Source organism: Chiloscyllium plagiosum, chromosome 30 (assembly GCF_004010195.1).
Source record: "Chiloscyllium plagiosum isolate BGI_BamShark_2017 chromosome 30, ASM401019v2, whole genome shotgun sequence".
NCBI classification, from domain to species: Eukaryota; Metazoa; Chordata; class Chondrichthyes; order Orectolobiformes; family Hemiscylliidae; genus Chiloscyllium; species Chiloscyllium plagiosum.
The window spans coordinates 37,705,424-37,732,664 of record NC_057739.1 but is presented as its reverse complement, the minus strand read 5'-3'; the positions used below and the strand labels follow the sequence as shown (position 1 = coordinate 37,732,664).

General features: G+C 38.9%; 1 protein-coding gene across 4 annotated transcripts in view; it reads left to right on the top strand.

The window, feature by feature from the left end:
• LOC122564926 (far upstream element-binding protein 3-like) overlaps nucleotides 1-27,241 on the top strand; it is an 87,436-nt gene that overhangs the window by 23,368 nt on the left and 36,827 nt on the right. For 3 of the 4 annotated variants that reach the window (XM_043720414.1, XM_043720418.1, XM_043720417.1), the window contains exons 2-6: nucleotides 11,352-11,457; nucleotides 18,456-18,489; nucleotides 20,908-20,957; nucleotides 24,559-24,630; nucleotides 24,894-24,951. In XM_043720414.1, the coding sequence (XP_043576349.1) occupies nucleotides 11,352-11,457; nucleotides 18,456-18,489; nucleotides 20,908-20,957; nucleotides 24,559-24,630; nucleotides 24,894-24,951 (320 nt within the window). The remainder of the gene's footprint in view (nucleotides 1-11,351; nucleotides 11,458-18,455; nucleotides 18,490-20,907; nucleotides 20,958-24,558; nucleotides 24,631-24,893; nucleotides 24,952-27,241) is intronic. The other variant, XM_043720416.1, reaches the window with a different exon arrangement.

The window sequence follows — 27,241 nt, the reverse complement described above, 5'->3', positions numbered from 1 at the left end:
TGGGCCAACTGCTGGCAGATGCAAGTAGCTTAGGATATCTGGTTGGCCTGGACTGAAGGGTCTGATTCTGTGCTGTACATTTCTATGACTCTCGTATGTCCTGATCTGAACCTGACAGTAAGCCTGAATGGTTTATTATTTTACTGGGAAGGTGGTATAAGGTGTTTATACTGTGATACAATGGCAGAATCATGTATGGTATCAGTGGATAGACTGGGAGTCTCCAAAGTCCCAGAAAAGTGATGGAACTTCAGGTTATAAATAGTTATACTTTTAAGTGTCTCTTAATTTCAAGATGAAATTGGATTCTTAAGGATCGGGTAGGTACACTTACTGTGTTGTTTGGAAGGGAGTTCCATGAAAGTTTGTCATGACAACATCTCAGCTAATAACTGGAAGGTCAAATTTATTTTTAAAAAGTTAATTAGAAGGCCATGATGCAGATTATAATACAGGTTGTCTCCCCAAGAGGAGAGTCAGTTAGCCTCTCGGCTGGCTTGCAATGTAGAGTGATGCCAACAGTGCAGGTTCAGTTCCTGTTCTGACTGATCTTAGCCAGAAGGTCCTGCCTTCTCATGGTGAACCTCAGGTTAAACGACCATCAGTCATATCTCTCTATTAAGAGAGCAGAGCCCTATGGTCTTTTGGGAATATGACAACTATTTGTACCTCTTGAATATCTGAACCAGCACCTACAGCTTCCACATTTTCCCTGTAGTGGCTGTGTATCCCTCCTTTATTCATGTACTTTTTGTTTGACTTTCTCTAGTTTGGATACTCTAAATCCTGTTTTTGGTGTCCAACTGGCAAATCATTCATCCATTTGGTGTGTGATTGATACAAGCTAAAATGAGGTAATGTACTTCTTAAGAGTTTAGCTCCGAAATCTGGCCCAGAAAAAAACAGATTCGGGAGCTACAACCCATAGAAAATGCACTTACGTAGCATCTATATTATGGTAGAAACATCCAAAGGATATCAGCATCAGTGGGACTTAGGAAATTGGAGGTGTTTATCCAAGGGAAGTACAGCCTGAGATGGATTTTATGAAATAATTAATTCCCTTTGTTTCAAAGCTTAAATTGTTTTTGAAAATTTATCTTGTGATACATTGCTTCATGTCTGGCAGATGTGTAAACTGTTGCATGAGGGGCTTGAGTTTCAAAGATCTCCTTTTATGTTGTGTTAGAGCAGCAAAAATGCATTTGTGTTCGATATTCTGGGGAGGAGAATAACTTGTAAATCTGCAGTTTCATTTGCATGATTTGCTATTCAATAAATCTGACTAGTAATTTATAGCCTGCAGCCCCAGTCTGTTTATTCCAGCTCTCTGAAGTTGAAGAGATCATGTTACATGTGATATATCCTGTAAACTAGAATCAAGATTCTCCTCCTTGGACTATTTTTAAGATAGGTTTCCATGAATCTGGGAGCAAGTGGCACTAAAATTAAATTTGGTTATAAACCCATAAGCATCATACTGCAACAAGATAGACCTGTACTTATGTACACATTAGATGGATAGTGTTTATTCATGATTTTAATTAACGTCAGTAAGTTGATTAGGCCTGGCCTTGACAGAAGAAAACTCTTAAATGTGTCTCTGGGTTTCAACTTCATCTGTAAGACTTCAGTGTTTTGATGCATATAAAATAATCTGTTGATCGTTCGTTAAAGACTTTCAGCATTTATTGGAGTCCTTTGCAAATAGTGATAACTTCCAATTAAGCAGTTCATTTTCTGCAGTCTTTTGACATATGACACATTCTATCCTATTAACTTCCTGCAACTTTGGTGGGTTGGTTCGATGTGCATTCTCTAATGTGTAGTACTGAATGAGTTGAATAGATGGATAAATGTCTTGTAATTTATGCTGCTCTGGAAAGTTTTATTCATTCATGGGATGTGGAGTTGCAAATAAGGCAAATATTTTTGCATATCCCTACTTGCCCTTGGTGCTGTTGAGCCGCCTTCTTGAACCACTACAGTCTGAATTGGAGTTCCAGGATTTTGGCCTAACAACAGTGAAGGAATGTCACAATATTACAAGGCAGAATGGTATGTAGCTTGGAGGGCAAACTGTGGATGGTGGTTTTTCCCAGGCATCTTCTGTCTTTGTCCTCCTCGAGTAGAGGTTGTGTCTCAGATGCTGTAGAAGGTGGCTTGGGAAGTTGCTGCATTGCATTTTGTAGATGATGCACCCTGCTGCGGTAGTGTACCACAAGTGGATAATGTTCATATTGTAAGATGTTGGATGAGGTCCCAATCATTCTACTTTGTTCTGTATGGTATTGAGCTTCTTGTGTTATTGGGCTTGCACTCATCCAGGCAAGTCAAAGTTGTTCCATCACACTCAAAGCTCATGCCTTGTCGATAGTAGCCAGGCTTTGAGGAGTAAAGTAATTCGTTGTTAGACTTCCAAGATATGATCTGCATAGAATTTCTGTGGCTGATCCTGTTAATTTTCCAGTCAGTGGTAACCCTGGGATATTGATGTGTGGTTCAGCAAGGTTAATGTCATCATATTAAGAGGGGGTTGGTTATGTTTTCTCTTGTTACAAATGGTCATTTCTGGCACTTGCCACTTAGTCCAGATCACAGTGTTGTCCAGGTCTTGGTTCAAACATGCATGACCTCTTTCAGTATCTGAGGTGGTACATATGGTGCTGAGTGATGTAATCACCAATAACGCCCCTCTCATTACTCATCTGATGAAAAACGTTAGGTCATTCATAAAACAGCTGAAGATGGTTGATTCTGAGAATACCATCCTGAGGATCTCTTACAGTAATGTCCTAGGCCTGAGAACATTGGTTTCCAATGCCCACTACTCCAATGAGTAGAGAAGTTTTCCTCTGATTCCCATTGACATCAGTTTTGCACAAACCCTTTGGTGCCACAAACGGTCATATGCTGCCTTGAAATCAAGGAGAGACATTCTCACCTCACTTTTTGAACTTGGTTCATTTCTTCCATGTTTGGACCAAGGCAGTAATAAGGTCTGGGACTGAGTAGCCCTGATTAAACCTAGTTGAACATTGGTTAGCATGCTGCTACTTGATACGTGCCACTCGATAGCATTTCAACAATATCTTCCATCACTTTGCTGATGATAGAGAGTAGACTAATGGAGTTGTGTGTGTTCCGGTTGGATTTGTCCCTTTTTGTGGGTAGGGCATTCCTGGGAAATTTTCCATATTACTGGATTGATGCCACTGTTACAGTGAAAACAAAGTTTGTTATGACACATCTCAACACACTGGGTGTAATATAATGCTGGTAGGAGGTAGATTTTCTGTTGTGTTGTTGCAGAGATTGATAGTGTCTGGTGCATAAAAAGTGATGGGGTATTGTAATTATCAGGAAAATATGTATTTTTAAATTGAAAGCCTTATTAATACAGTTGTGTACAGTAGACTGTTCCTTTCTTTGTTTTCCTATTGGTTACAATAACTGTACATCAGCCCTAATTTCGCCTGTTTCATCTTCCTTGTGTATTAGACTCATTCTAAAGAGTAGATTGCTGTTGAGACTATCACCATGTTTTCCTTCTATGTTTCTCATTTTTGGTTTGGAGCTGAGATATGTGATATGTGAGAGTTGCAGTTGAGAATTAAATTTTGAACTTTGAACAGCAGCTTGATTTTGAAAAGGAGAGAACAAAAGACTAATGTTTGCTGTTGGGAACTGGCCTGGAAAGATGTTGCAGGTTAACTATTACTCCAAAAACACTAGATAATTTATCCCTTTACTGGATGCCCATTTGAGAGTAAGGTTTCTACCCAAAAAACATTGGGCTTAGATTGTTGATGTTGATTAGATTGCTTTGTGCATTTGAAATCTGCTGAAGTTACGTTAATAATAAATTAATTTTTGTTTAAGTTATAAACTTGGTGTCCAAGATCTGTTACTTGTAAAGTCCATTTAAGAACAGTTGAGCAATTTTGAGAGTCATTGACTTTTTTAATTTCACTGTGTTGCAAATCTGGTGATTGTGAGGCTGACCTAGCTTGGTTTGCTATCCATGTGCCATAACATTTCTTAGCTGTCTTTATCTAATGCAGTATGTCTTAGTTTACATGCAATTTAAATATTGGTATTAACACAGAGTTCCAATTAACAGTACTAGCAGGGGGGCTTTTTTTAAACAAAGTACATTACGTTTGGTAACTGTTGAGATTTCGGGTGAACACAATCATGAACTAAGACAATAAGGATTCATAGGTTCATCAATCACAAAAAGCCTCACAGTCAAGAATGTGCATACCAAAGTACAATGCCTGCACATCTACAACCTTAGTCGATAGCACTGAGACGAATGTTTGGTGAAACAATTGTGTATAATTTTTCTTATTTAAATACTACGCAATTTCTCCACTCTGCTTTCTGATGATCACCTTGTTCCTCTTGTTGCCATTTTCTGTTGTGTCAATGAACTTAGAAACAAACAAGGACATTTGTGTCAATAATAACACAACTTTTTAAGGAAGTGAATTCTCAGTAAATGGAATACTTGAAAATGTGGTTAAAATAAATTAAATTGTGGGTTTCAAAATTGAATGAAATCATTATCTGAAGAGAGTATTTATAGAACTACAGAGAAAGGGAGTGGCATCTGCTGAGTTACTCTTACAGAGAGTCAACATAGAAATAGTGGACCAAATGTCAGCCTCTCGTCTGTAACTATTTAGTGATTCTAATAACAGGATTGAGGCACTCAATCCACACCATCATGAATGTGTAGAAATTTTACTAGAAATATCTTTGAAAATATTGTCTTTCAATATGTTTTATGAAACCGTCTCTGGTGTGAGCATGCTAAAATTGTTGCATTAGATAGGAACTACTGTTGGCTTCTGTGCTATGTTCTGAGACCTGGAGTCAGGCTGATTCAATGAGCTTGGTTGAAAAATTTGTGTATGGTGGCTGAAGGTGAAAAATATTTTTTATTAACTTGTTGAGACTTCTTGTGAAACAATACTGGAGTAGCTGTGCCTGACTTAGAAGTCGGGATGCTACCTCTGTGCCGTACCAGCCCTCAGCAGAATGTTATATGTAATCACCTGGGAGACTTGCTGGGTTCATTGATGGAAAGTCAGCACTTGAATGATGTCCATTTGGATCTCACTGAAATAATATTCAGTATTAGCCTGCATCTTCTGGAGAGAGTAGAAAAAAATTGAGGGTTGGAGCAGTTGGGGAGGATGTGCTAAGGAGAAGGTTAAATCCTTCAAGTGAAGTGATTTTGTTGAAGTATGCACTATTCTGAAGAGGCTTGACAGAATTAACACATTTTTAAATGCTAGGAAGGGTGGAATGTGGACAGTCATCTACTGTTGTTTCTTATGTTCTTATATTCAAATATTCCCATAGCCTAATACCAGTTAGAGAATTTTTTGTATGCATTGACAGTGTGAAGCTGTCACTTTCCAGTTTGCTGGTGTCTGATCTTTGTGTTCCTAGCTGCCCAAAGTCACTAAGATTCAGCTTTAAAATGCTCCAGAGCATTTTACCAAAAACTATAGCAAGCTGTTCCTGGGATTGCATCAGCTGATGATCAAACTACTGTGTGAGACCAGTGGTGTTTCTTCAATAGCTGGCAGAGTTCACTTTCAACTATGCTGTGTAATGCTTTCTCTGGGAAGAATGAGAATGTAAGTAGTACGTACATATGGTATTGATTTGACTTTGCACTGAGCTTCTAGAATGCTGTAAAGGAATAGCTTCCCCATCCACTTGGCAATCTCTTCCTTGGTTAATTACAAAACTGAGGTCTATTCTTAGCTTTACCCCAATAGTTAGGATTTCAGTCGCATGTAATATTGGATGCATGAAGAGAAAAAGCTGTACCTCTATTAATAATTTATTCTTGGTGCCCTTAACTGTTTTACAATGTGAGTAGTTTTAGAAGTGTTGTCAACTGCTGTAGGCAGTCATGTTAACCAATTTGTACACAGTAAATGCCCATCAAGAACAAATAAATGTGTGAACTGATGATTGATGTTTTCAGTGATGATTTGAAGCTGAACAACTCTTGGCTCTCTTTACTTGTACTTTGTTTAAATGTATCCAAGAAGTTGCTTGGTTCTTCAATAGTATTGGCTTGAAGTGTCATTCTGGGTTCTGTTAAATTTGACAGTGAAGCTTGAGTCAGCCTCTTGACACAGGCCAGATTGCTGCCAAGTGAGCCGAGGTGGACATTTTAATGCAGGCATTTGGGAAATAATATAAAGCATCCAGCTAAACAGTTATAGATTTTATTTTTCAAAACTTGAATTGTTCCCTAAAGAATGTAATTTAAGCTGCTGCATGTAATAGCAAGGTTGCAAATCTGTTATTGAGTGAATTCAAAATATTATATAAATATTGGTACATTGAAGAACATTGTTCATGGGGAAAACTAGTGTTTATAAAGTGCTTTGTCACAACTGAAATGTTTCAAAACTGTTCACAAAGCTAGTTATATTGAAATGTCATGACAATTATATAGGCAAATTTGACAGCTGTTACACAAATTAGGATTCCACAATTGCAACAGAATGACTGACCACTTTATCTGTTTTTGCTTGGTATTAATTTTCATAGGCTAGTCATAAAGTGAATTTGTTTTAAAGCACCACTAATGTTACCTGGGCAGTAATTTCAGGGGTCCTTTTAACACCTGACTAATTACAGAGCTCAACAGTTTCAAATCTGTCTGTTGGAACATTTACCTCTGATACTGAAAGTCCATGTCCACTTGCAATGAGACCTAATTAGCATTCAGGCTGGATTTGATAAGTGGCAAGTAAAGTTCATGGCACACAGGTACCAGGCAGTAACCGTCTCCAACAAGAGGGTGTAACCACTTCCTTGACAATGAATAGTATTACCATTGCAGCATCTTCCCTTTATCAACAACCTAGGGTTCACCATTCACCAGAAGCTTAAGTGGACCACCCATACAAACACTGGTGCAAGAGTAGATTGGAGGCTTTAACTGATTCCCCAAAGCCTATGCACCATATACAAGACATAAAAGTGATGGGATCTTCACTTGCCCAAATGAGTGTAGTTTCAATAGTACTTGAAGTTCAGTTAGGTTGAAAGAACCTATTGATTGCATCCCATCCACAACTTCAAACACTTGTTGGCTTAACCATTAGTGTGTGGTGAGTGTAGTATCATCTACAAGATAAACTGCAGCAATTCATCAAAGTCTCTTCAACATTCCCACTACTGTTGGTTTCTGCTATTTAGAAGAGTGTTTAATGGAAACTCCGTTATTTGCACATCCCTGTCCACACTGCTTGCCATCTGACTTCAAAATATGTTGCTGTTCCTTCACTGTTGCTGGGTCAAAGTTCTGGAACTTTCTTGAACTACATTGTGGCAGCACTTCCACTGTAGACTACAACATTGGTTCAAGAAGTAAGCTTCCAGTTACTTTTCATGGCCAATTGGGGATGGCTCGCCAATAATTACTGGCTTTGACAACCACACCCAAGTACGATGAAAATATTTTTTTAAAGACAAAACCATTCATTTGCGAAGCTTTAAATTATTGCAACTGTTGAGGCAATATTTTCGAATGTATTTTATTGTGTTACCAGTATACTGAACTTGAGGCAAATTCTTGTAACTATGCATGTGCATTCTTAATCTGGGGACTTAAGTTTTGTGTTGGTTGGATGGTTATGTTCACAAAATTATCTGAAAAGTTGTGAAATTATAAAAGCAGTTGTTTTCAGTTTTGGTGAGAATTCAGAAAAAGTTGCTTTAATGTACATGCATATGTCCCAAGAATTCAGTTAGTAAAACGCCTATGTAATTGAGCATTAAAAGTCCAGAAAGCCAAAGGTTCAGTTCAACAATTTGACTTGGCTAACTTTAGCCCGGGTGACAGCAAAGACACTTGCTTAAGTGACTGGAAAATCAGCCAGACATTCCTGTCTTCTGGGAAATGTGCTTGTGTGTGCAGCCTGGCATGTTCACAACTTTAATGTGCTACCCACCTAAACTATCACAGTCAAGGCTGGCGCATGACTAAAGTGTACTTAGGTAAAATGAAATATTTCTAGGGAGAGCAGAATGCGACAAAAGTACCCAAACAAGTTGCGTGCATTATATGAAATCAAACAACTTAGTGCCTACCAGCTAGTGTATTCTGTACTCAATCAGTGTTCCCAAAAACAATGGCAAAAAGCTCTCCTTTCAGTAATTTGTCAGACAGATGTTCAAATACCCTGTGCTCAGCCAAATCTGGTTGGCATTCAGGGATCAGTATCCGTCCATGTTTGCATACGGTTTCTCCTTTGACAGTCAGTACGATGTTTGCAACCTTGTACTTTATAGAACGTATTGAAAAATCTGGTAAATTTGCCATAGATTTACCCGAAATTGATATGTGCAGTATTTATTGTATGGATGATGGAATATTTCTGCTTAGTGGTTCCTTAGAATTCTAAATTCTTCAGCATGTAAAAAACATTTTAGAAACTGGAAATGTTCAATAGACCTTAGTAGTCTGTTTTTTTTAAAAATGCTAATTCCATCTGAAAAGCCTTCTCACCATTTTGCCTTCTGTACTGACCCCACCCATCCCCACTCTTTTCTGTCTGTTGTCTTTTTCAATACAATTATATTTTCTCACTTCTGAAAGTGAGAATAAACAATTTTTAAATAATCCATTGATGTTTTAACTTAGTTTTGTGAAACCCTGCACTTGAATTACAACTGGTGTTAATTACTTAATCTCTAATGATTTAGGGTCGGCTTGATTTATGGAATCAGTCATAACGACACATTAATGAAGGCAAACATATTGTTACTTGTTGCGTAGAAATCCCGATCTTTCTTTGAGCATGCCCCTTACTTTAGCCTTGGAGAGCAATTGGCAGTATTTGAGCTCCTATGCACAAATGTTCAAAGATTTGCAGGCATGCTGCATGTTCTGAGTACAGTTAATTCCCTGCTGCCTCCCAAGAGTAATCCTTATTTATTAGAAACATTTTACTGGTCAACATCTTCTCAAAACTTTGGAACTTGCCATCTGTGACCATTCCATTTGAAATTGCTTCTGGGGCTATAAGGAGTTCTGCTTTATTTCATTTCACGATGGCATTAGTAAGGTCAGAGTAATGTTTAGTGCACTATATAGCGCACAACAATAATTGTACCTGGAATCTTGCAACATTTATATTGATTTGCTTACTGGCTTGCTCTGTTGAGGAATAGTGTAGCCTTGTACTGAACCTGTTGTAGAGAATGTAAGATGAAGAAACACCTTAGTCTCTATTAACACGAGTAATGGAATAATATGATTTCTTGATGAGTTGCACAGTCCATGGTCAAATATTCCTATCTTTACTGAACGTTGCTAGCTCTCCTTCTCTTAATACACCAACTTTAAAATTCTTATTTTTGTCTACAAATCTTCCACCAGTCCTCATTAACTGATCCACTGTGTCAGCTGTCTTTGCACTACACCACTAGTAGCAAAACTTTCAGCCAATCTGTCCTTCTACACTCTTAATCCGTTCTAACACTTGCACATTGATTTACCCATCTATCCCAAAAGAATTTCGTATCCATATTTCTTTTCAGTTATTTTCTAAAATTCCACCCATTCTCTTACTTGTGTTTATGGCAAATCCTGTAGTGTCTTGCTGTAGCAACAGTATTCTATTGTGTTGACCTTTTGAAGGTGCTATCTAATATTACAGGGAGGAGAAAGTGAGGACTGCAAATGCTGGAGATCGGAGTCAAAAAGTGTGGTGCTGGAAAAGCACAGCTGGTCAGGCAGCATCCAAGTTGATGTTTTTAGCATAAGCCCTTCAGGAATGTGGGGAAGACCCAAGGGGGCTGAGAGATAATAGGAGGGAGGGTGGGGCTGTGGAGAAGGTAGCTGGGAATACGATAGGTAGATGCAGGTGCGGGGTGATGGTGCTAGGTCAGAGCGGATAGGTGGGAAAGAAGTTGGACAGGTAGGACCGTTCAAGAGAGCAGTGCTGAGTTGGAGGGTTGGTTCTGGAATAAGGTAGAGGGAGGGGAGATGAGGAACTGGTGAAATCAACATTGATCCCGTGTGGTTGGAGGATCCAAGGCGGAAGATGAGGTGTTCTTCCTCCAGGCGTCCTGTGGCTAGAATTTGGCAGTGGAGGAGGCACAAGACTTGCATGCCTTTGGTGAAGCCGGAGGGGGAGTTGGTGTTTGGCCACAGGGTGGTGGGGTTCTTTAGTGCGTGTGTCTCAGATGTTCTCTGAAATGTTCCGCAAGTTGGTGTCCTGTCTCCCCAATGTAGGGGAGAGCACACCGGGAGCAACAGATGCAGTAGATGTGTGTGGAGATGCAGGAAACGCTCTGCCAGATGTGGAAGGATACTTGGGGCCTTGGATGGAGATGAGGTGGGGGTGGTGTGGGCGTAGGTTTTACAGCTGTTGCGGTGGCAAGGGAAGGTGCTGGGAGTGAAGGGTGATTTTGTGGTGGGGAGTTGGTGGTGTAGATGGCGGAGGATGATGCGTTGTATTTGGAGATTGTGGGGAGGGGGGGGGGGGTGTTCTGTCCTTGTTGTGATTGGAGGGATGTGGTTCAAATGGCAGAGGTGTGGGAAGTGGGCAACCCCTTCCCTCCAATCACAACAAGGGCAGAAACCACCACCGACCTCCAAATTCAAAGCATCATCCACTGCCATTTCCGCCACCCACACCACCAACCCACTCTTCACTCCTGGCACCTTACCTTGCCACCGCAAGAGGTGTAACACCAGCGCCCACACCCTCACCTTCATCCAAGACCCCAAAGGATCCTTCCACATCCAGCAGAGATTTGCCTTCACCTCCACACAAGTCATTTGCTGTGTCCGTTGCTCTCCAATCTGGTGTCCTCTACATTGGGGAGACAGGACACACGCACTAAGCACCCCCACTACCCTGTGGCTGAACACTTCAACTCCCCCTCCCACTCCACCAAGGACATGTAAGTCCTGGGCCACCTCCACCATCAGATCCTCGGCACCCGACGCCTGGAGGAAAAATGTCTCGTCTTCCACCCACCTAGGATCAGTGTGGATTTCACCAGTTTCCTCCTCCTCCTCCTCCTCCTCCTTCCCCCCTCTCCCCCTCCTCCCTCCAACTCTGCACTGCCCTACCTGTCCATTGACTTTCTCACCTATCTGCTCCACCTGCCCCTCCATTCCTAGCTACCTCTCCCATTTATCTCAGCCCCTGTGGGCCTCCCCACATTCCTGATGAAGAATACACTGTCTAAGATTACAGCCAAATTCAATTATAAAGCAAAATATTTCAGTGCAAAAGAGTTGAAGTATTTGTTTTGTTCTAAAATATTAAGTTTTTTTTTCTCTTCTGTGAAAGATTGCTGCTAAAATAGATGCTGGTTCACATCTGAACAATTCTACTCCTGTGGTAGATCCTGCAGTCTACGGCTATGGGACTCAGAAACGGACACTCGATGATGGGGGTAAGTCATTTGCTCAGCGCTTTTGTTTCTTTCTCTGTTTAACTGCTTGATTTTAAGAGTTTTTTTGTGCTGTGTTGTGGTTGCATTTATTGTTAGATTTAAAATGCTGCCAGAACAAGCATGATATTGGAGCTGCAGTACATCAGCTTGCACCCATGACTCTTGATATGCTGGTATAACTTTCAAGCTTCTGTGAGGTTAGTACAAGAAGGTCAGTTACTTACCATGGTGGTATAACATAAACAAGACATGCAAATTCTATGCTGTTTGACAGCTGGTTTGAGAGATCATGGAGCAGTCAAGTCACTTACTGAGCGAAGGTGATGCTTGCCATTAATGGACAGGGGAAAGGGAGACTGTATTTTCTCTTTACTCCATGCTTGGAATCCACCCTGGAAAAGCTGTTTTCTGTTCCCTGCAAAGGAAGTTGGTCATGATTGTTGGTGCGATAGGTGGTTCTTGGGTGGAGAACAAAGCTACACTGGTGGTACGTTATCTAGAGTCATACAGCACGGAAACAGACCCTTCGGACCAAGCAATCCATGCCAACCATGTTCCCCAACTAAATTCGTCTCACCTGCCTGCGCTTGGCCACATCCCTCCAAACTTTACCTTTCTTGAACTTATTCTTTTATATGTTGTAACTGTACTCACAACTACCACTTTCTCTAGCAGTTCACTCCACATACACAAGCACTCTTAAAAACATTGGCCCCCATGTCCTTTCTTAGTCTTTCTCCTTTCACCTTGAAAGATATGCCACCTAGTTTCCAACTCTCCCACCCTCTGGAAAAGATCCTTGACTTTTACCTTATTTACACCCCTCATGATTTTAAGAACCTCAACAAAGTCACTCCTCAACCTCCTATGCTGCAATGAAAAGTATCCCAGCCTTTTCAATTTATTGTTAGACTTGTCTTGGAAATTTCTTGTGATGCAAATTTCAAGGCATCCTTGGTGTCTGTTCTACAACACTAGCCAGAGCCCTACAATTAATTGTATAAATCATGTCCTTGTATGTACTATCAAAATGCAATACCTCACACTTATCCAAATTAAACTCTATCTGCCACCCTGAGCCCATTTACTCAATTGATCAAGATCTCTTTGTAATCTTAGATATCCTTCTTCCCTGTCCATGATTCCACTAATTTTGGTGTCATCTGCCACCTTACTAATCATACCTCATGTATTCTCATCTAAATCATTCACATAAACAACAAACAAAAGTGAACCTAGTATCAATCGCTGTGGAACGTTGTTGATTACAGGCCTCCTCTCCAAAAAAAACTCTCCACCACCACCCTCTGTCTCCTTACATAAAGCCAATTATATATTCAATTTGGAAGCTCACTCTGAATCCCATGTGATCTAACTTTACTAATTAGTCTACCGTGCGGAACCTTGTCAAAGCCTTTACTAAAGTCCAAGTAAACAACATGTACCGCTCTGCCCTCATCAGTCTTTTTGGTTACTTCATTAAAAAAACTCAATCAAGTTTGTGAGAGCTGATTTTACTCGCACAAAACCATGCTGACTATCCTTACTAAATCCTTTGCTCCCCAAATACATCAAAATCCTATCTTTCAGAATTGCCTCCTGCAACTTACCCGTTAGCAATGTCAGGCGTTTAGGTCTATAGTTTCCAGACTTTTCCTTACAGCCTATCTTAAACAATGGGACAACATTGGCCACCCTCCAGTCTTCCACAGTACTTCCCCCTGTTCATAGATGATACACATATTTCTGCTGGGGGCCCTGCAATTTCTCCCAAATTTCCCACAATGTCCTGAGATACATTTGATCAGGTTCTGGAGATTTATCTACCTTTATATTTAAGACCTCCAGCACTACTACTTTAATGTGAACTGTTTTCAAACCATCAATATTTATTTCCCTGAGTTAACCAGCTTCCATTTCTTTCTCAGCAGTAAATATTGACAAAATATTCATTAAATATCTCTCCTATTTCCTGAGGTTCAACACAAAGACAACCTTGTTGATCTTTTAAGGCGTCCTGCTGTCTCTAATGCCTCTCTTGCTCTTAATGTACAACCTTTTTGGGTTATCTTTAATCTTAACTGCCAAAGCTATCTCATCTTCCCTCTTCGCCTTTCTGATTTCCTTCTTAAGAATGCCCCTACACTATAATCTTCAAGAGATCATAGTTTGATCATAGTTGTCTATATCTAACTTTTTTTTATTCTTGACTAGAACCTCAATATCTTTATTCATCCATTGTTCCCTGCTTTTACTTGCCTTACACTTCACTCTAACAAAAATATGATGCCTCTGAATTCCTCTTATCACACTTTTAAAAGCCTCCACTGTCAGTTGTCCCTTTACCTGCAAACAGTCTATGCCAATCAACTTTTGAAAGTTCTTGTCTTAAGCATTAAAATTTGCCTTACTGCACTTAAGGACTTTTAACTTTTATGGAAGACTTATCATTTTCCATAAATATTTAAAAACTGACGGAATTATGATCACTAGGCTCAAAGTGTTCCCCTACTCATATTTCAGTCACGTGCCCTGCCTTATTTCCCAAGAGAAGGTCAAGTTTCGCTCCTTCTCTAGTAGGCATGCTTATATTGATAAAGAAAATTTTCTTGAACATACTTAACAAATTCTTCATCATCCAAACTTTTAACACAATGGCAACCTCAGTCAATGTTTGGAAAATTAAAATCCCCTGCAATTGCAACCCTGTTATTCCTACATATATCTGAGATCTCACTACATATTTGCTCCCTAATTTCCCTTTGACTATTGGGTGGCCTGTAGTACAATTTTATTAAGGTGATCATCTCTTTCTTTCTTCTAATTTCAACCCATATATTTTCACTAAATGATCCCTCAAATATCTTCTCTAATTACAATAGTAATGTTTTAATCAAAAATGCCGCTCAGCCTCCACTTTCCTTCCCTTTCTATCCTTCCTATGACATTGAAAACCTGGAACATTGAACAGTCCTGTCCTTCTCTCAACCAAATTTCTGAAATAGCTATGATGTCCCAGTCCCATTTTCCCAAACGTGTCCTGAGTTCATCATCCTTGCCTGTAAGACTGCTTGCATTGAAATAAACACAATTTAATTATTTAGAGTTACTTCGTTCTCTGACTTGCTCTGATCTATCTTTTCTAATTAACTTGCTGTTTTCTGATTCAGAAGCATTGTTATCTGTCTTAGGAAGCCGCTTCTCCCAAAGGTTTACAGACTCCTGAAATAAAATGAGCAAATCTCCCCACCAGGCTAATGGCTCCTTTCCAGTTCATGGGAAACCATTCTTTTTGAACAGGCTGTTCTGTCCCAGAAGAGATCCCAGTGATCCAAGGAACTGAATCCCTGTGCATATTACACTATCTCTTGCGCCATTAGTTTATCTCTCCTATATTTCTGTTCTGTGCATTTCGGTCTCCTGTGAATTTGATCTTTCCATCTATACTTGCCACTTACCAGTGGTAGGTACTACAGCAACAGGGAGGTAAAGGTTTAGTTTTATTGCAACCTTAACTTGAATATGTTGTTACTGCCCCAACATTGTGGTTAAGTTGATTGTACTTTCATGGCTTTTACTTCCATTATTATTTAAAAAAAAATGTTGAGTCCACCATTTTTGTTCTGCACTTCACAGTTCTTGACCTGAGTGCAAAGAAGCAGTCAGTTTGAAGCAATTTATAAAACTGTTGGAGACTTGTCTGCGTAATTTTCTGTGGGTGGAAGTATGCATCTCCTTGAATGAAAAGATCTTTGCATGAGGCAAAAATTGTCTTTGGATGATGCCTTATTTCAAAATTTTTTAACTACCAGTTGCTCCTTCATTTTTAAATGAAGGCCAAGTGGTGAAAGTTTTGATCTGATAACTGATGAGGGAAACCTCACCACAAGTGCATCAGAAGACAAACTGGTCTCTGGAAATAACATTTAGTAACAAACGTTCTAAGTAAATGCTGAAGCTCTTGTCAATTTGAAACTGATTTTCTTAGAACTAAAATAATGAAAATATAGTTCAAAGAAAATAATGGTGATTAGTGGCTATAGAGAATTTGAAACTAGGTTAATACTTGAAGTTGAACCTTGGCTTATGTATTGTCAGACTTTTTATAAGCAGCTAAGTACAAGGAGGCCGAAGTCACATCTACAAAGCTGCTTTAGTAACCTGTTCAGACTGACCACAAAACATCGGTGCTTTCACTGGCCAGTTTACTGTGAGAATACTGCAATTTGCGTTTTATATATAATAAGGACATTAGAGTATTTTCTCATTGCTTAATTGTAATATGTAGTTTTTAAAAACATTGCTGCTCAGTTTATGTTTTCTTTTATTCGAGCATTTTTGTCTTTCCTCCTTCCTTACCAGCAAACTGTTTATGTCTTCATTTTATAGTTAAATGTTATAGACCCTGCTTTTTATAAATCATCTGTTCAATCCATCTTAGCCTGTGGAATTGAAATATAATTCTGTATTTGCATGACTCCTTTCCCAGTGTATCATGTCTGGGCTTTCTTTAGAAGTTTAATGGAGCTGCTTTAACTATTTATCCTGTTTAAGATTAATTCCACTGTAAAATTGCTAGCAGTTTTCTGTGGTAGTTTTAAATATCTTTTAATCATTTGAGTACGGTTTTGTGTTTTTGCTTGTAGTTTTTACTGTCAGTCAAATTTGATTCAACTCTGCAGGAAGAAATTGCCTGCCTCTTGGGTTTAGTTTAGAATTAAGGGCCATGTTCAGTCTTTGTTCCAATATCTTCTTTTGGCTCGGAGGTCCATTTTTATTCTGATTATTTCTGTCAATGCACTGAATGGTTTTCTATGCCAGTATTCTTTCTAAATACAAGTTGTTGGATAGGCTGACTTTTTAAAACACACTGCACTGTACTGTCAGGCTTTATCCTAGTTTTTGTTTCCTAATCTTAAAATAGATATATAAATATATTTTCTCAACTTTCAGCCTCAGCTTTTTATTTTTTAAAAGTTTGTATATGAGAAAGCACTTGTAAATGCATCTTCCACTGCAAACAGTTGGGGAGGCCTTTTTGCATTTATAGTTGGGTGACTGTTGCTGGCTGAGCTTTCTGTTTCTTGGGACTGCTTTGCACACGGTGAATTGAAAATGGCTGTAAAACCTGTCTTTTAAAGTAGTTGCAGATCACAGTTCAGTTCTGATGCTTCCGGAGTTCTGTCTTTGCTGATTTTCAAAGTTGTATGTCCTGATATTGTCCATCTGCTTTGTAAATTGCTTCTCTGCTTATCTACCACTGGCCATTGGAAAAGCAGCAACACGAATAGGGAAATGTTTTGAGTCAATTTGGGTGTTTTCTTAATAATGTCTAGCTGTACTGAAAACTTGCCTGTCTAGGTGGGGGTTTGGATGGGAAAGTTTTTGCTTGGCTGGCGCTAAGCTGTTTATTATAAATACAGGTGTGTAACTGTTTCTCAGAGCTGCAGTCTTCCCTTCCAAGTACAGTAAGAATTAATTTTTCTGTTGAATGAATTTTGAAAGTTTAGTTGCATGTGCAGTGATTTTACTGCTTGATATTCTGTTGCCTTAGTGCTTCAAACGTGTCATTCATGGTGGAATTAGTTTAGTCCAGTCTTGCAGGGTTTATCTAGCAGCTGTTCAAAGCATTGTCTGGCTGACTTCATTAACTTTTGTAAGGGATTGTTACACAAAGGTGACAGAACCGTACCCTGAGTTGTATGCAACAAAGGAAAAGGCTGTTGCCTAAATACTGGGTGATTGTCAAGGTAATTTAGCCTCAGTATCTTGGTTACTTGGATGCTGAGAGCTTTGCTGGACAAACTTCCACTCGTTTGTTTTTTTTTTCAAAGTTATCTGACGTGTTGCCCAGGTAGATACTGCCAGCCAGGACATTCAATTCACTTGATTTACACTCTGAAGGATTAAATTTATATTATCACTTTGGAATTAAAATAACCTGCAGTGAGTTGTTGATAAATAATGCTTTTATTATGTACATCCATATGAATACAAAAGTCCATTTTGCACCTTGACCCTCTTCTGTCATTCAGTGAGATCATGGCTTTCTGAGACCTAACTTTATGTAGTTTGCCCCACATGTTTCAATAACTTCAGGTTGCAAAAATCTACAAAAAATTAACAACTGGTCCAGTGTTAGTTGCTGTTTGGCAGAAGAAAGTTCCAAACTTCTACATGCTTTGCATGGAAGTGTCTTCTAACTTCATTTGTTAATGATCAGACTCTATGCCCCTTAGCCTTAGATTCCCTAACCAGTGGAAGGAGTTTCTTTTTGTCTATCTGTGTTCTTCCTAATACCTTGAAAGCCGATTAAACCACTTTTTAAATTTCAGAAGTAAACTGTAGCTTGTGTAGTCTGTCCTGTTAGGGGAATTCTTAAGTTCTAGGTGTCATTCTAGGAAATCTATGCTGTGCTCTCTCCAAAGCCAATACATCCTGTGATTGGCACTCAGACCTGCCCACAGTACTCAAAGTGCTGCAAAACCAGAGCTCAATATAATTGAAACAGGGCTTCCACTCTTTTGTATTCTAATCCTTTAGATTTGAAAGCCTCCAAGACATTAGCCTTTTTGACTGTTTTCTGTACCTGTTCATGTTATTTTTTTAATAACGTGGACCCCCAGTCTCTTTGGACCTCTACTTTTCACCATTCAAAAGTATCCTGTATTATCATATTCAGATCCAAAGTGGAGAACCTCTCCGTCAACATTCCATTTGCTGTGACTTTGCCCACTCATTCTCTTTATAAAGTTATATCTGTACCATTTTTATTGTAACGGTATTTGCTGTTGAATTGTGTGCAGGTTGTAACTTCAAGTAATGGTTGCAGTATCGATCCAGGTATTTTAGTTGCAGATCTCATTTCAATAAGGTCTGATCTGGAATGTACTTCTGGAGGCTCCTGTGTGTTAACAGCAGAATAAGAGTGTATGGGAGAAATCTGCACAAGGTGTATTTGTGCTTACAGACTTTAATTCTCCTTTCCCTTTTCTCAGTAGTGAACCAGCTTGGGGGAATGGTGCATCAAAGGTAAGGAACAGATTGTTGTAATTATTGTGTATCTGTGCTAGTGTTTTATATAATTGTAAGCTCCCCAGAGCAATTGATGCCAAATGCTACAAGTAAAAATAGCCTTTTTCTAGTATCCCTTCCTTTTATCACACCATTTTATTAGAAAGTGAGTGACTGTAGAATTGCCAATACTATGACAATATAATTAACATGGGTTGGCAATCTGCAGACAAATGTAGGTCTGAGGTATGGCACATTATTCCACAGCACTACCTCTCCTCAAGGTTTCAGTTGTCTGATGTGGTTTATTACACAGTTTCTCTATTAGTTATGTTACATGTGTGGGTGCGGCAGTCACCTCTCAATTGTAGAACTATATAATGGTTGCTCAGGATGAAAAATACATCTAGGAACATTACTAAATCATTCAGCCTCTGGAGCCTGTTCCACCATTCAATGATATATTGGTTGAATGTGGTCTAACTGAGTATACCTGCCTTTGGCTTAACAAAAAAAGTCTCAAATTTAAAATTAACAACTGATCCAGCATCCACTGCTGTTTGTGGAAGGGTGTTCCAAATATCTATTGCCTTTTTGTGTAGCCCAGGTTCAAGTTCCACCTGCTGCAGAGGTCTGTAATAACATCTGAGTAGGTACGATTAGAAAAGTAGGTAGAAGTGCTTCCTAAACCCCTCATGAATGGTCTGATCCTAATTCTCAGACAATGCCCCATAGCTCTAGAATCCCCAAGCAGTGAAAATTATTTGTTCCTGCATTTTTCTGTCAATAGTTTTGAAGACTTGATCAGATCAACTTTTAACCTTCTAAATTTTGGAGAAAACCAGACTAATTTACATAATCTTTCCTCACAAACTTAGTCCCTAAGTCCTGATATCATTCTTGTAAACCTACGTTGTACTCCCCCTAAGGCCAGCATATATTCCCTAATGTATGGTGCCCACTCTAACCAGTGTTTTGTACAACTGTATCTAACTCCTGCAACCTTGAACTCAGTCCTCTAAATACAAGGACCCGACTTCAATTAGATTTCTTTTTATCTTCTACACCTGTTTGCTCCATTTTAAAGATCTATGCACCTGAACCCCCAAGCCTCTTTGAACATCTGTTCATATCATCGAGAAAGTATCCTGATTCGTCCTTTTTACAGTCCAAAATGGATAATGTCATACTTGCATGCATTGAACTCCATCTGCCACAGTTTTGTCCATTGACTTAGGATAAAATTACAAAGGGACATTGATTAACTATCTCCTAAGCTGTCTACAGTGTGGCCTAACTTTGTGTCATCAGCAAATTTGGATGTATGACTTTCGGTGCCAATATTCAAGTCATTAATGAATAATGTGAATAATTGAGGCCCTAACATAGATCCTGGTGGGATTCTACTGATCATAACATGTCAATTTGCAGACTTGCCCATTATCCCTACTTTCTGCCACCTACCCTTCAACCAATTTCCCAGCCATGTCAGTAATGTACCCTCAATTCTGTGGGCTTCTTTTATGTGGGACTTTATCAAATGCCTTCTGAAAGTCCATATAGTCGACATCCATTCACAATTCTCTGTTCACTACCTTAGTCACCTCTTTGAAAAATTCAGTGAGGCTTGTCAGGCATGACCTACCTGTTATGAATCCATACTGGCTGTCTCATTAACTGAAAATTTCCAATGTGTTCAGTTTCCCCATCCTTGCTTAAAAATTCCCTCAGATTCCTTCCTCAGATGTTCAGCTAACTTGTCTGCAATTCTGATTTTTCACCTTTGTTTTGAAACAGAATGGCATGCAATTTTCCATTCCAGAGGGACAACTCCTATATCTAGGGACTCTGAGAGATTATAGTTGGGGCATCTGCAATGTGCTTCCCTTCTACTTCAGATGGAAATTGTCAGGTTCCAGAGATTTGTCACTCTTTAATTTTGTTAATTTTCTCATTGCCAATGTTTATTTAGTTCACTTTTGTTCAGTTCCTGTTTCTGATCCACTATTAATTTCCTTGGGACTTCCGGCGAGCCATATTCCTTTTCTACTGTAAATACTGAGACAAAGTAATTATTCAAAACGTATGCCATTTTTCCCATAGTTAATTCCCCATAGTCACCTGATTTCAGTCCTTCACCCATCCTTCCATCCGGAAACCATAAATACTAGGACTACCTGCTTTTTAACTGAATCGCTCCTGAAAATTTAGAAGGGCAAAAAATGACGAGTTTGAGACCTGCCAGTTATTTTTGAAAAGTCACTGTCCCTTTTCATTGTTGTTAAGACATGAAAATAACCAGTTATTATGTAATTTTGACACAATTATGGAGCAGTATATCTAGTTTCTTGGGTAATATGGGTTTGCAATGTGCATGTAAACCTGGATTTTCCAAACAGTTATTTAAATCTGCACTTTTTAATATTCTATTTTCAGGACTATAATGTCTGAAGAGTACAAAGTGCCTGATAAAATGGTTGGATTTAGTAAGTATGAAAATTTTGGAGATAAATAATTTAAGTACAGTAAACTATGTTGAAGCATCCATACAAAATATTTTGATGAAATGTTTTAATTATATTGATCTTAGAATGTTATATTGATGTTTTCACATTTTGATATTTAGAATCTCTGGATCTGTTTGTTGCAACAGAGATAGTTTAAAACTTATACTTTCAGAATCAAAATGAGAATTTATTAAAACATTTGTGAGCAAAGATAGAGCTCATGGATTAAAAGGGGCAATCGCACCACCCATACAACACAGGCTAGGCATTAGGCAGTGAGTAATGTTGAACCCTTGTTTTTTTGGCTTGGGTGGAGGTTTCTCTCAGAATTCCCCAAGAATCAGTATTCGAAGCTTGGTTTTTCTGATAAACATTGCCGTAAACATTGATGTTCAGAACACAATTTCAAAATTGACAGATGATATGAAACTTAGAACTATTGTGGAACATGAGCAGAATAGTGTCAAATTTTAAAAGGACTTAGTCAGGTTGGTGGAATGGGTGAGCAAGTGACTAGTGAAATTTTATGTAGAGAAGTGCAAGGTAACTCATTTTGATAGGCAGACCATGGAGAGAAAACATAAGATAAAGGGCACAGGAGCAGGAAGGACCTGGGCAAAAATGTGAATGTTTTGTTGAAGTTGGCTGGACAGGTACAGTGAGCATTTAAGTGTATATGACATTCTGGGCTTTAACAGTAGGAACACAGAATACAAGAGCAAAGTAGTTATATGAACCCTGTATAAGTCAGTAATTGGCCTCCACTGGAGTACTGCATCCAGTTCTGAGCACTATATTTCAGGAAGGATGTGAAGATGTTAGCAAGGTTGTAAAATAGATTCACAGCCTGGTTCTAGGATGATAAACTCCAGTTAGACAAAAAGATCGAGGAAGTTGGGCCTGCTTCTTTGGAAGAGAGATGGCTGCGAGAAAGTTTGATACAAGTATTCAGAATCAAGAAGGATTTGGTCAGAAGGCATAAAGAGAAAACTGTGTCTATGAGGTGGAAGGGTCAAGAACCAGAGGGTGGACATCTAAAGTAATTGGCGAAAGAAGCAATGGTGGCTTTTTATACAGCGAGTGACCAGGACCTGGAATGCACTGTTTGAGAGTGGTGGAGGCAAGCTCAGTTGAGAATATCAAAATGGAATTTGATCATTATTTGTAAATGATAAAATTGCAGGGCCATGGGGAAAAGGTACAGGATGGCCTTATGTGAATCATTCCTTTAGAACACCAGCACAGACATGACATAAGCTGAATGGCCTCGTCCTCTGCGTAACCTCATGCTCTTTGATTTCTTCAGCTGGTCAGAGCATGACTGGAATGAAATATGCATAATCATGTACATGTTTCTGTACAAACTGGGAGAAGCACAGAGCTTCAATTTGGTGGTTATGAGCTTCATTTTAAAAAAAGTAATTGGATAAGTTCTGAGTTCAATACAGCAGCTTTTGAATATTGGTGGGCATTAATCCATTGCTGACTCTGGCTGCCCTGTCTAGAGAAATTAAGGCAAAATGCTGGAAATCTGACATTGAAAACAGATGTTCGAAATACTTCACAGGTCTGGTAGCATTTTTGGATGGAGAAACCGTTAATATTTCAGGTCAATCATTGTTTAATGGAATAGTCTGTCTTTGGTCTACTCCTATAACATCACATTCAGCCCCTTGAGCCTGTTCTGCCATTCACTGAGATCAGACTGTCTGTTACTGTGTTGCATATACCTTCCTTTGGCCCATATCCCTTAACACCTTTGGCTAAACAAAAATTTAGCTCTCAGATTTAAATTAGCAACTGATCCAGGATCCACTATTGTTTGTGGAAGAGAGTTCTGAACACCTACCACCCATTGTTTGTTGAAATGCTTCTCAATTGCTCTCCTGAGCAGTCTGACACTAATCTTTAGACAATGTCCCCTAGTTCTAGAATCCCAAGTTTTATCTTTATCTACCCTATCTTTTCTTGTTAATATCTTGAAGACTTTGATCAGATCACCCCTTTACCTTCCAAATTCTAGAGAGAGCAAGCATGTAAGTTAGCTTGCTGAGCTTGAAGTTTATTTTCAGTTGTTTTGTCACCATAACTAGGTAACATCATCAGTGAGTGTCTCTGGTGAAGCGCTGGTGGTATGTCCTGCAGTTTGTTTATAGGTCTTGGTTTCTTAAGGTGGGTGGTGTCATTTCCAGTTTTATTTTTAAGGGAAGGTAGATAGGGTCTAAATTGATGTGTTTATTGATGGAGTTCTGGTTAGAATGCCATGCCTCTAAGAATCCTCATGCATGTCTTTGTTTCGTCTGTCCTAGGATGTGTGTGATGTGTCCCAGTCAAAATGGTGTTCTCCTTTGTCTGTATGTGATAGTGGGTCATGTCTTTTGAGAAAGCAGTTTGTGTAATTGTTCCTCATAACTTAGCTCCTGAAGTCCAGGTATAATTCTTGTAAAACTAAGTTGTACTCCCTCGACGGCCAATATATCCTTGGTATCCGGGTATGCTGTCAGTACTCCCAAGTGGAGTGTGACCAGGATTTTGTATAACTGTGGCATAACTTCTGCAACCTTGTATTCCAGTCCTCTCAACATAAAGGCGAGCATTCCATTAGCTTTGATTATTTTCTACATCTGTTTATGGCATTTTAAAAATCTATGCATTTGAACCCCCATATCTTTTGAACACCACTGCAACTAACTTCATACCTTCTAGAAACTATCACGATTGATCCCTTGGTCAAAATAGATGTTGAACTGAATAGAAATGTACACCTGATAATGGTATATCTCACCTTTGGTTGACATTTTACATGTAAAAGCCTGACAATGGATTACCTGCTAAGATTAAGGGGTAAAGCTTTCAACTGGATTACAAAACCATTTGAATAAATCTACAGGATCAGTCACTTTTCATACATTTTACAGGAAGTGATTTGGTTTGACAGCATGCCTATTTAGCCTGCATAAACTGTAGTACAACATTGAATGGAATCCATATGCACGTATCTAATTATAGTGCTTCACTTAACTCCATTGCTGTTACTGAAGATTTATGTTTGAGGATGAAAGGGTTGAAGACAAGGCAAAATTTGAATTTCACCAGTTTCCAAAGACCAATTAGATGTTGATATATTATTTTCCCCTGATTTCTGCCACTGTTTCCTCCTCTAGTCATGTGTGTGCTGACTAACACTTCCACATCACCTCATAGCAGAAAGTGATTACCCATGGAGCAGGACCTGTTTGTCACCCTCTCCTCATGTTGGGGTGTTCTTCTTAGTGCCCTAGCCAGAAATTAGTGAAACTCTCAGCTTTACTACAGTATTGTTTGAATAATGGTCCTTTCTAGAATGTCAGCTAGCATCCTCCATATTACTGCGAGATGTTAGTTTAAATATTGTGTGCATGAAATGGAGATAACTTCGTAGATTCTCACAGATGAGTGATCCAATGAAAGCATAACCTTGATCATCTTTAATCAAGTCACTTTCAAATCCAGTTAAAGTAGCTTGAACAAGACTGCTTTCACTTTAAGATAGTTAATATTCCTGTCCTTCTATTGACATTTTTACAATTGCTGTCTTCAGTAATTGGCAGAGGAGGAGAACAGATATCTCGGATACAGATGGAATCTGGCTGCAAAATTCAGATTGCACCTGGTAAGTACTTAACTATTGATTTTAGATTAGGTTATCTTCAGTTTCTGCTTTCGAAAAAGTTTACATTTTAAGACTTTTACACTTTTACAAATTTCTTCTAAAATGTATTTTTGTTTCAGTATTGTGATGTAGTCCTTTTACCATTATTGCCTTGCTGATGTAGGCTGGTGTGCAATGTTAGTCCTGTTTGGCAAGACAAATATGCCTTAACACCTTCAATAGTAATGCTTTGAGACTAACTTTCCTTTTTGCTCCCTTGTAAGATAGTGGAGGTCTCCCAGAACGGTCCTGCACGTTGACAGGTTCGCCAGAGAGCATAGAGTAAGTATTGTCTGTCTTCCATTATGAATGTATGTTTGACATACTGCAATATTGTACAATCTAGTGCACAATTGAATTTTCATGCATCCTGGCGTGTCTTTGTATCTAGTATCCCTCCCACGCATGTTCTTTCCCTAACTATCATCCTCTTCTCCCCTATCAATATCACTTTGATGTCAATACGAATCTATTACTATACCTTGATACCCTCAAACTTGCAATCTAGTAGACTGAGGGACAAGGCTGTGTTACCTTGACCTAAGAATAAGCAAGCCACTAAATTGTATTCCTCAATTAATTTATCGGTCTTGATGTGATCCATGACCAAATTTACATGTTTGATTACTCAAATCCGTTGGAGTATTACTTCTGCAGCTACATTAATTTCATCATGAGCATTTATTGTGCCCAGTGTCAAAAGCAGAAGCTCAAATTTCATTTTAAACTAGAATTGTTAAACTTCTCTATTAGAATGATTGGTGTTGGTTTAGTGAGGTTTGGAATGGGCAAAATCAATTGGACAACTGTTGTATCTACTTACTCGCATGACTGTGCATAGCTCGCTTCATTTGTGTGATGATTAACCAAATATAAACAAAAGGGATAAAGTTGCCTGACAGCTGAATTACCAAGTCTTGCATGCTCTGCAGTTTGATTCCACAATCTGACCGATCATATGTTATGTTTCTAATGACCTCTGCACTAGGCTATCTTAAATATTGGAAACTTTGGCTCTGGTATGATTTGCATAATTGCTAATGCTAACTATGAAATAAGGTGAACAAGTCTTTAACAGTGATATGACTTACTATATATTTTACAGTTATCCTATTGGGTTTGTTGGAAGCCTTTTCTAGTTCTAAAACTCTAGTATTTGACCATGATGCGATTTCTAGTACAAAAGCAATGGCATACTTCTCTATAACTTGCAATCTTTGTTCACAAAGTGGGTGTTGGGATCATAAGTGAGATCATAAGCTGAAAATTTGGGGGTCACAAGCCACGAGGCAGCAATGGCCACTTTGGAACTCTGAGTTGTACGCTGCAGTGTTACTCTCACTTTAACAATTCCTTGCTCTCTCAGCCTCCAAACTTTGTGTGCTTGGTTCTTAAGCCTCAAAATGTGGTCTGTGATGATACTATGCCTTTTAAGAGATATATTTTGTCCTGGGTTTTTTTCAACGAAGGAAGTTTGAGTAGTCTCTTTAAGCCAATAAAGTAAACAGCTTGAGGGCTTGGGTTTTGTTTTAAAGTTGGAACAATAGAAGCAGCCTGAATGAGTGGGGTCAAGTTTCCACAGTAGTAAGTTTTTTAGTTTTAGATTCTCAGTAGCAGTTGCTGCTGGGGTCTTGAAACTGGATGTGCAAGCTTTTTCTCCTCTGTTACAGCTGAAAGCTGGGGTTCTCTTCCTGCTGCTAGAATTGCATGTGAGACAATCATATTTTATTGAATTTGCCTTTGCCAAGGGTGTTTTTATGGGATGTTACTGTATTGGAACAATTGCTGTTTAGTAGTTAAATAATCTATTATTCTGTTCAGTTTTCCAGTAGAGTTTGTTATTCCAATTTCTTTCTTTTGTTGTGTTGTAACTATAGTGTATGAATAAAGTGTGTTTTGCTTCGAGTGGTAGTTTGACAAATTGAATTGCATCTGGAACATCGCATCTTACATTTACATTTAAAAGAAAAAAATGTTAGTGTCTAGGCTATTTTAATATATTTTGGCGGGGTTTGGTCTGGTCCATAAAAGGTCGCAGTGGGCAAAAGTTTGGACATCACTGTCTCAATGTTTCTAAGCACTATTCACTGCTTTGCACTTGCTATCCTCTGAAGCATTTGAGTCATTGTGAAGAGATGCACAAGAATTGTGTTCTGCTCATGTTCCTTCCCTTTCTTTTTGAAATATAAAACCGCATCAGCCTCAACTTGATAGAATTGAGGGATTTGAGCTGTAAATTTATGGGGTGTAGGTTTGCTCGCTGAACTGTAGGTTTGATATCCAGACGTTTTATTACCTGGCTAGGTAACATCATCAGTGGCGACCTCCAAGTGAAGCGAAGCTGTTGTCTCCTGCTTTCTATTTATATGTATGTCCTGGATGGGGTTCCTGGGGTTTGTGGTGATGTCATTTCCTGTTCGTTTTCTGAGGGGTTGATAGATGGTATCTAGATCTATGCGTTTGTTTATGACGTTGTGATTGGAGTGCCAGGCCTCTAGGAATTCTCTGGCATGTCTTTGCTTAGCCTGTCCCAGGATAGATGTGTTGTCCCAGTCGAATTGGTGTTTTTTTT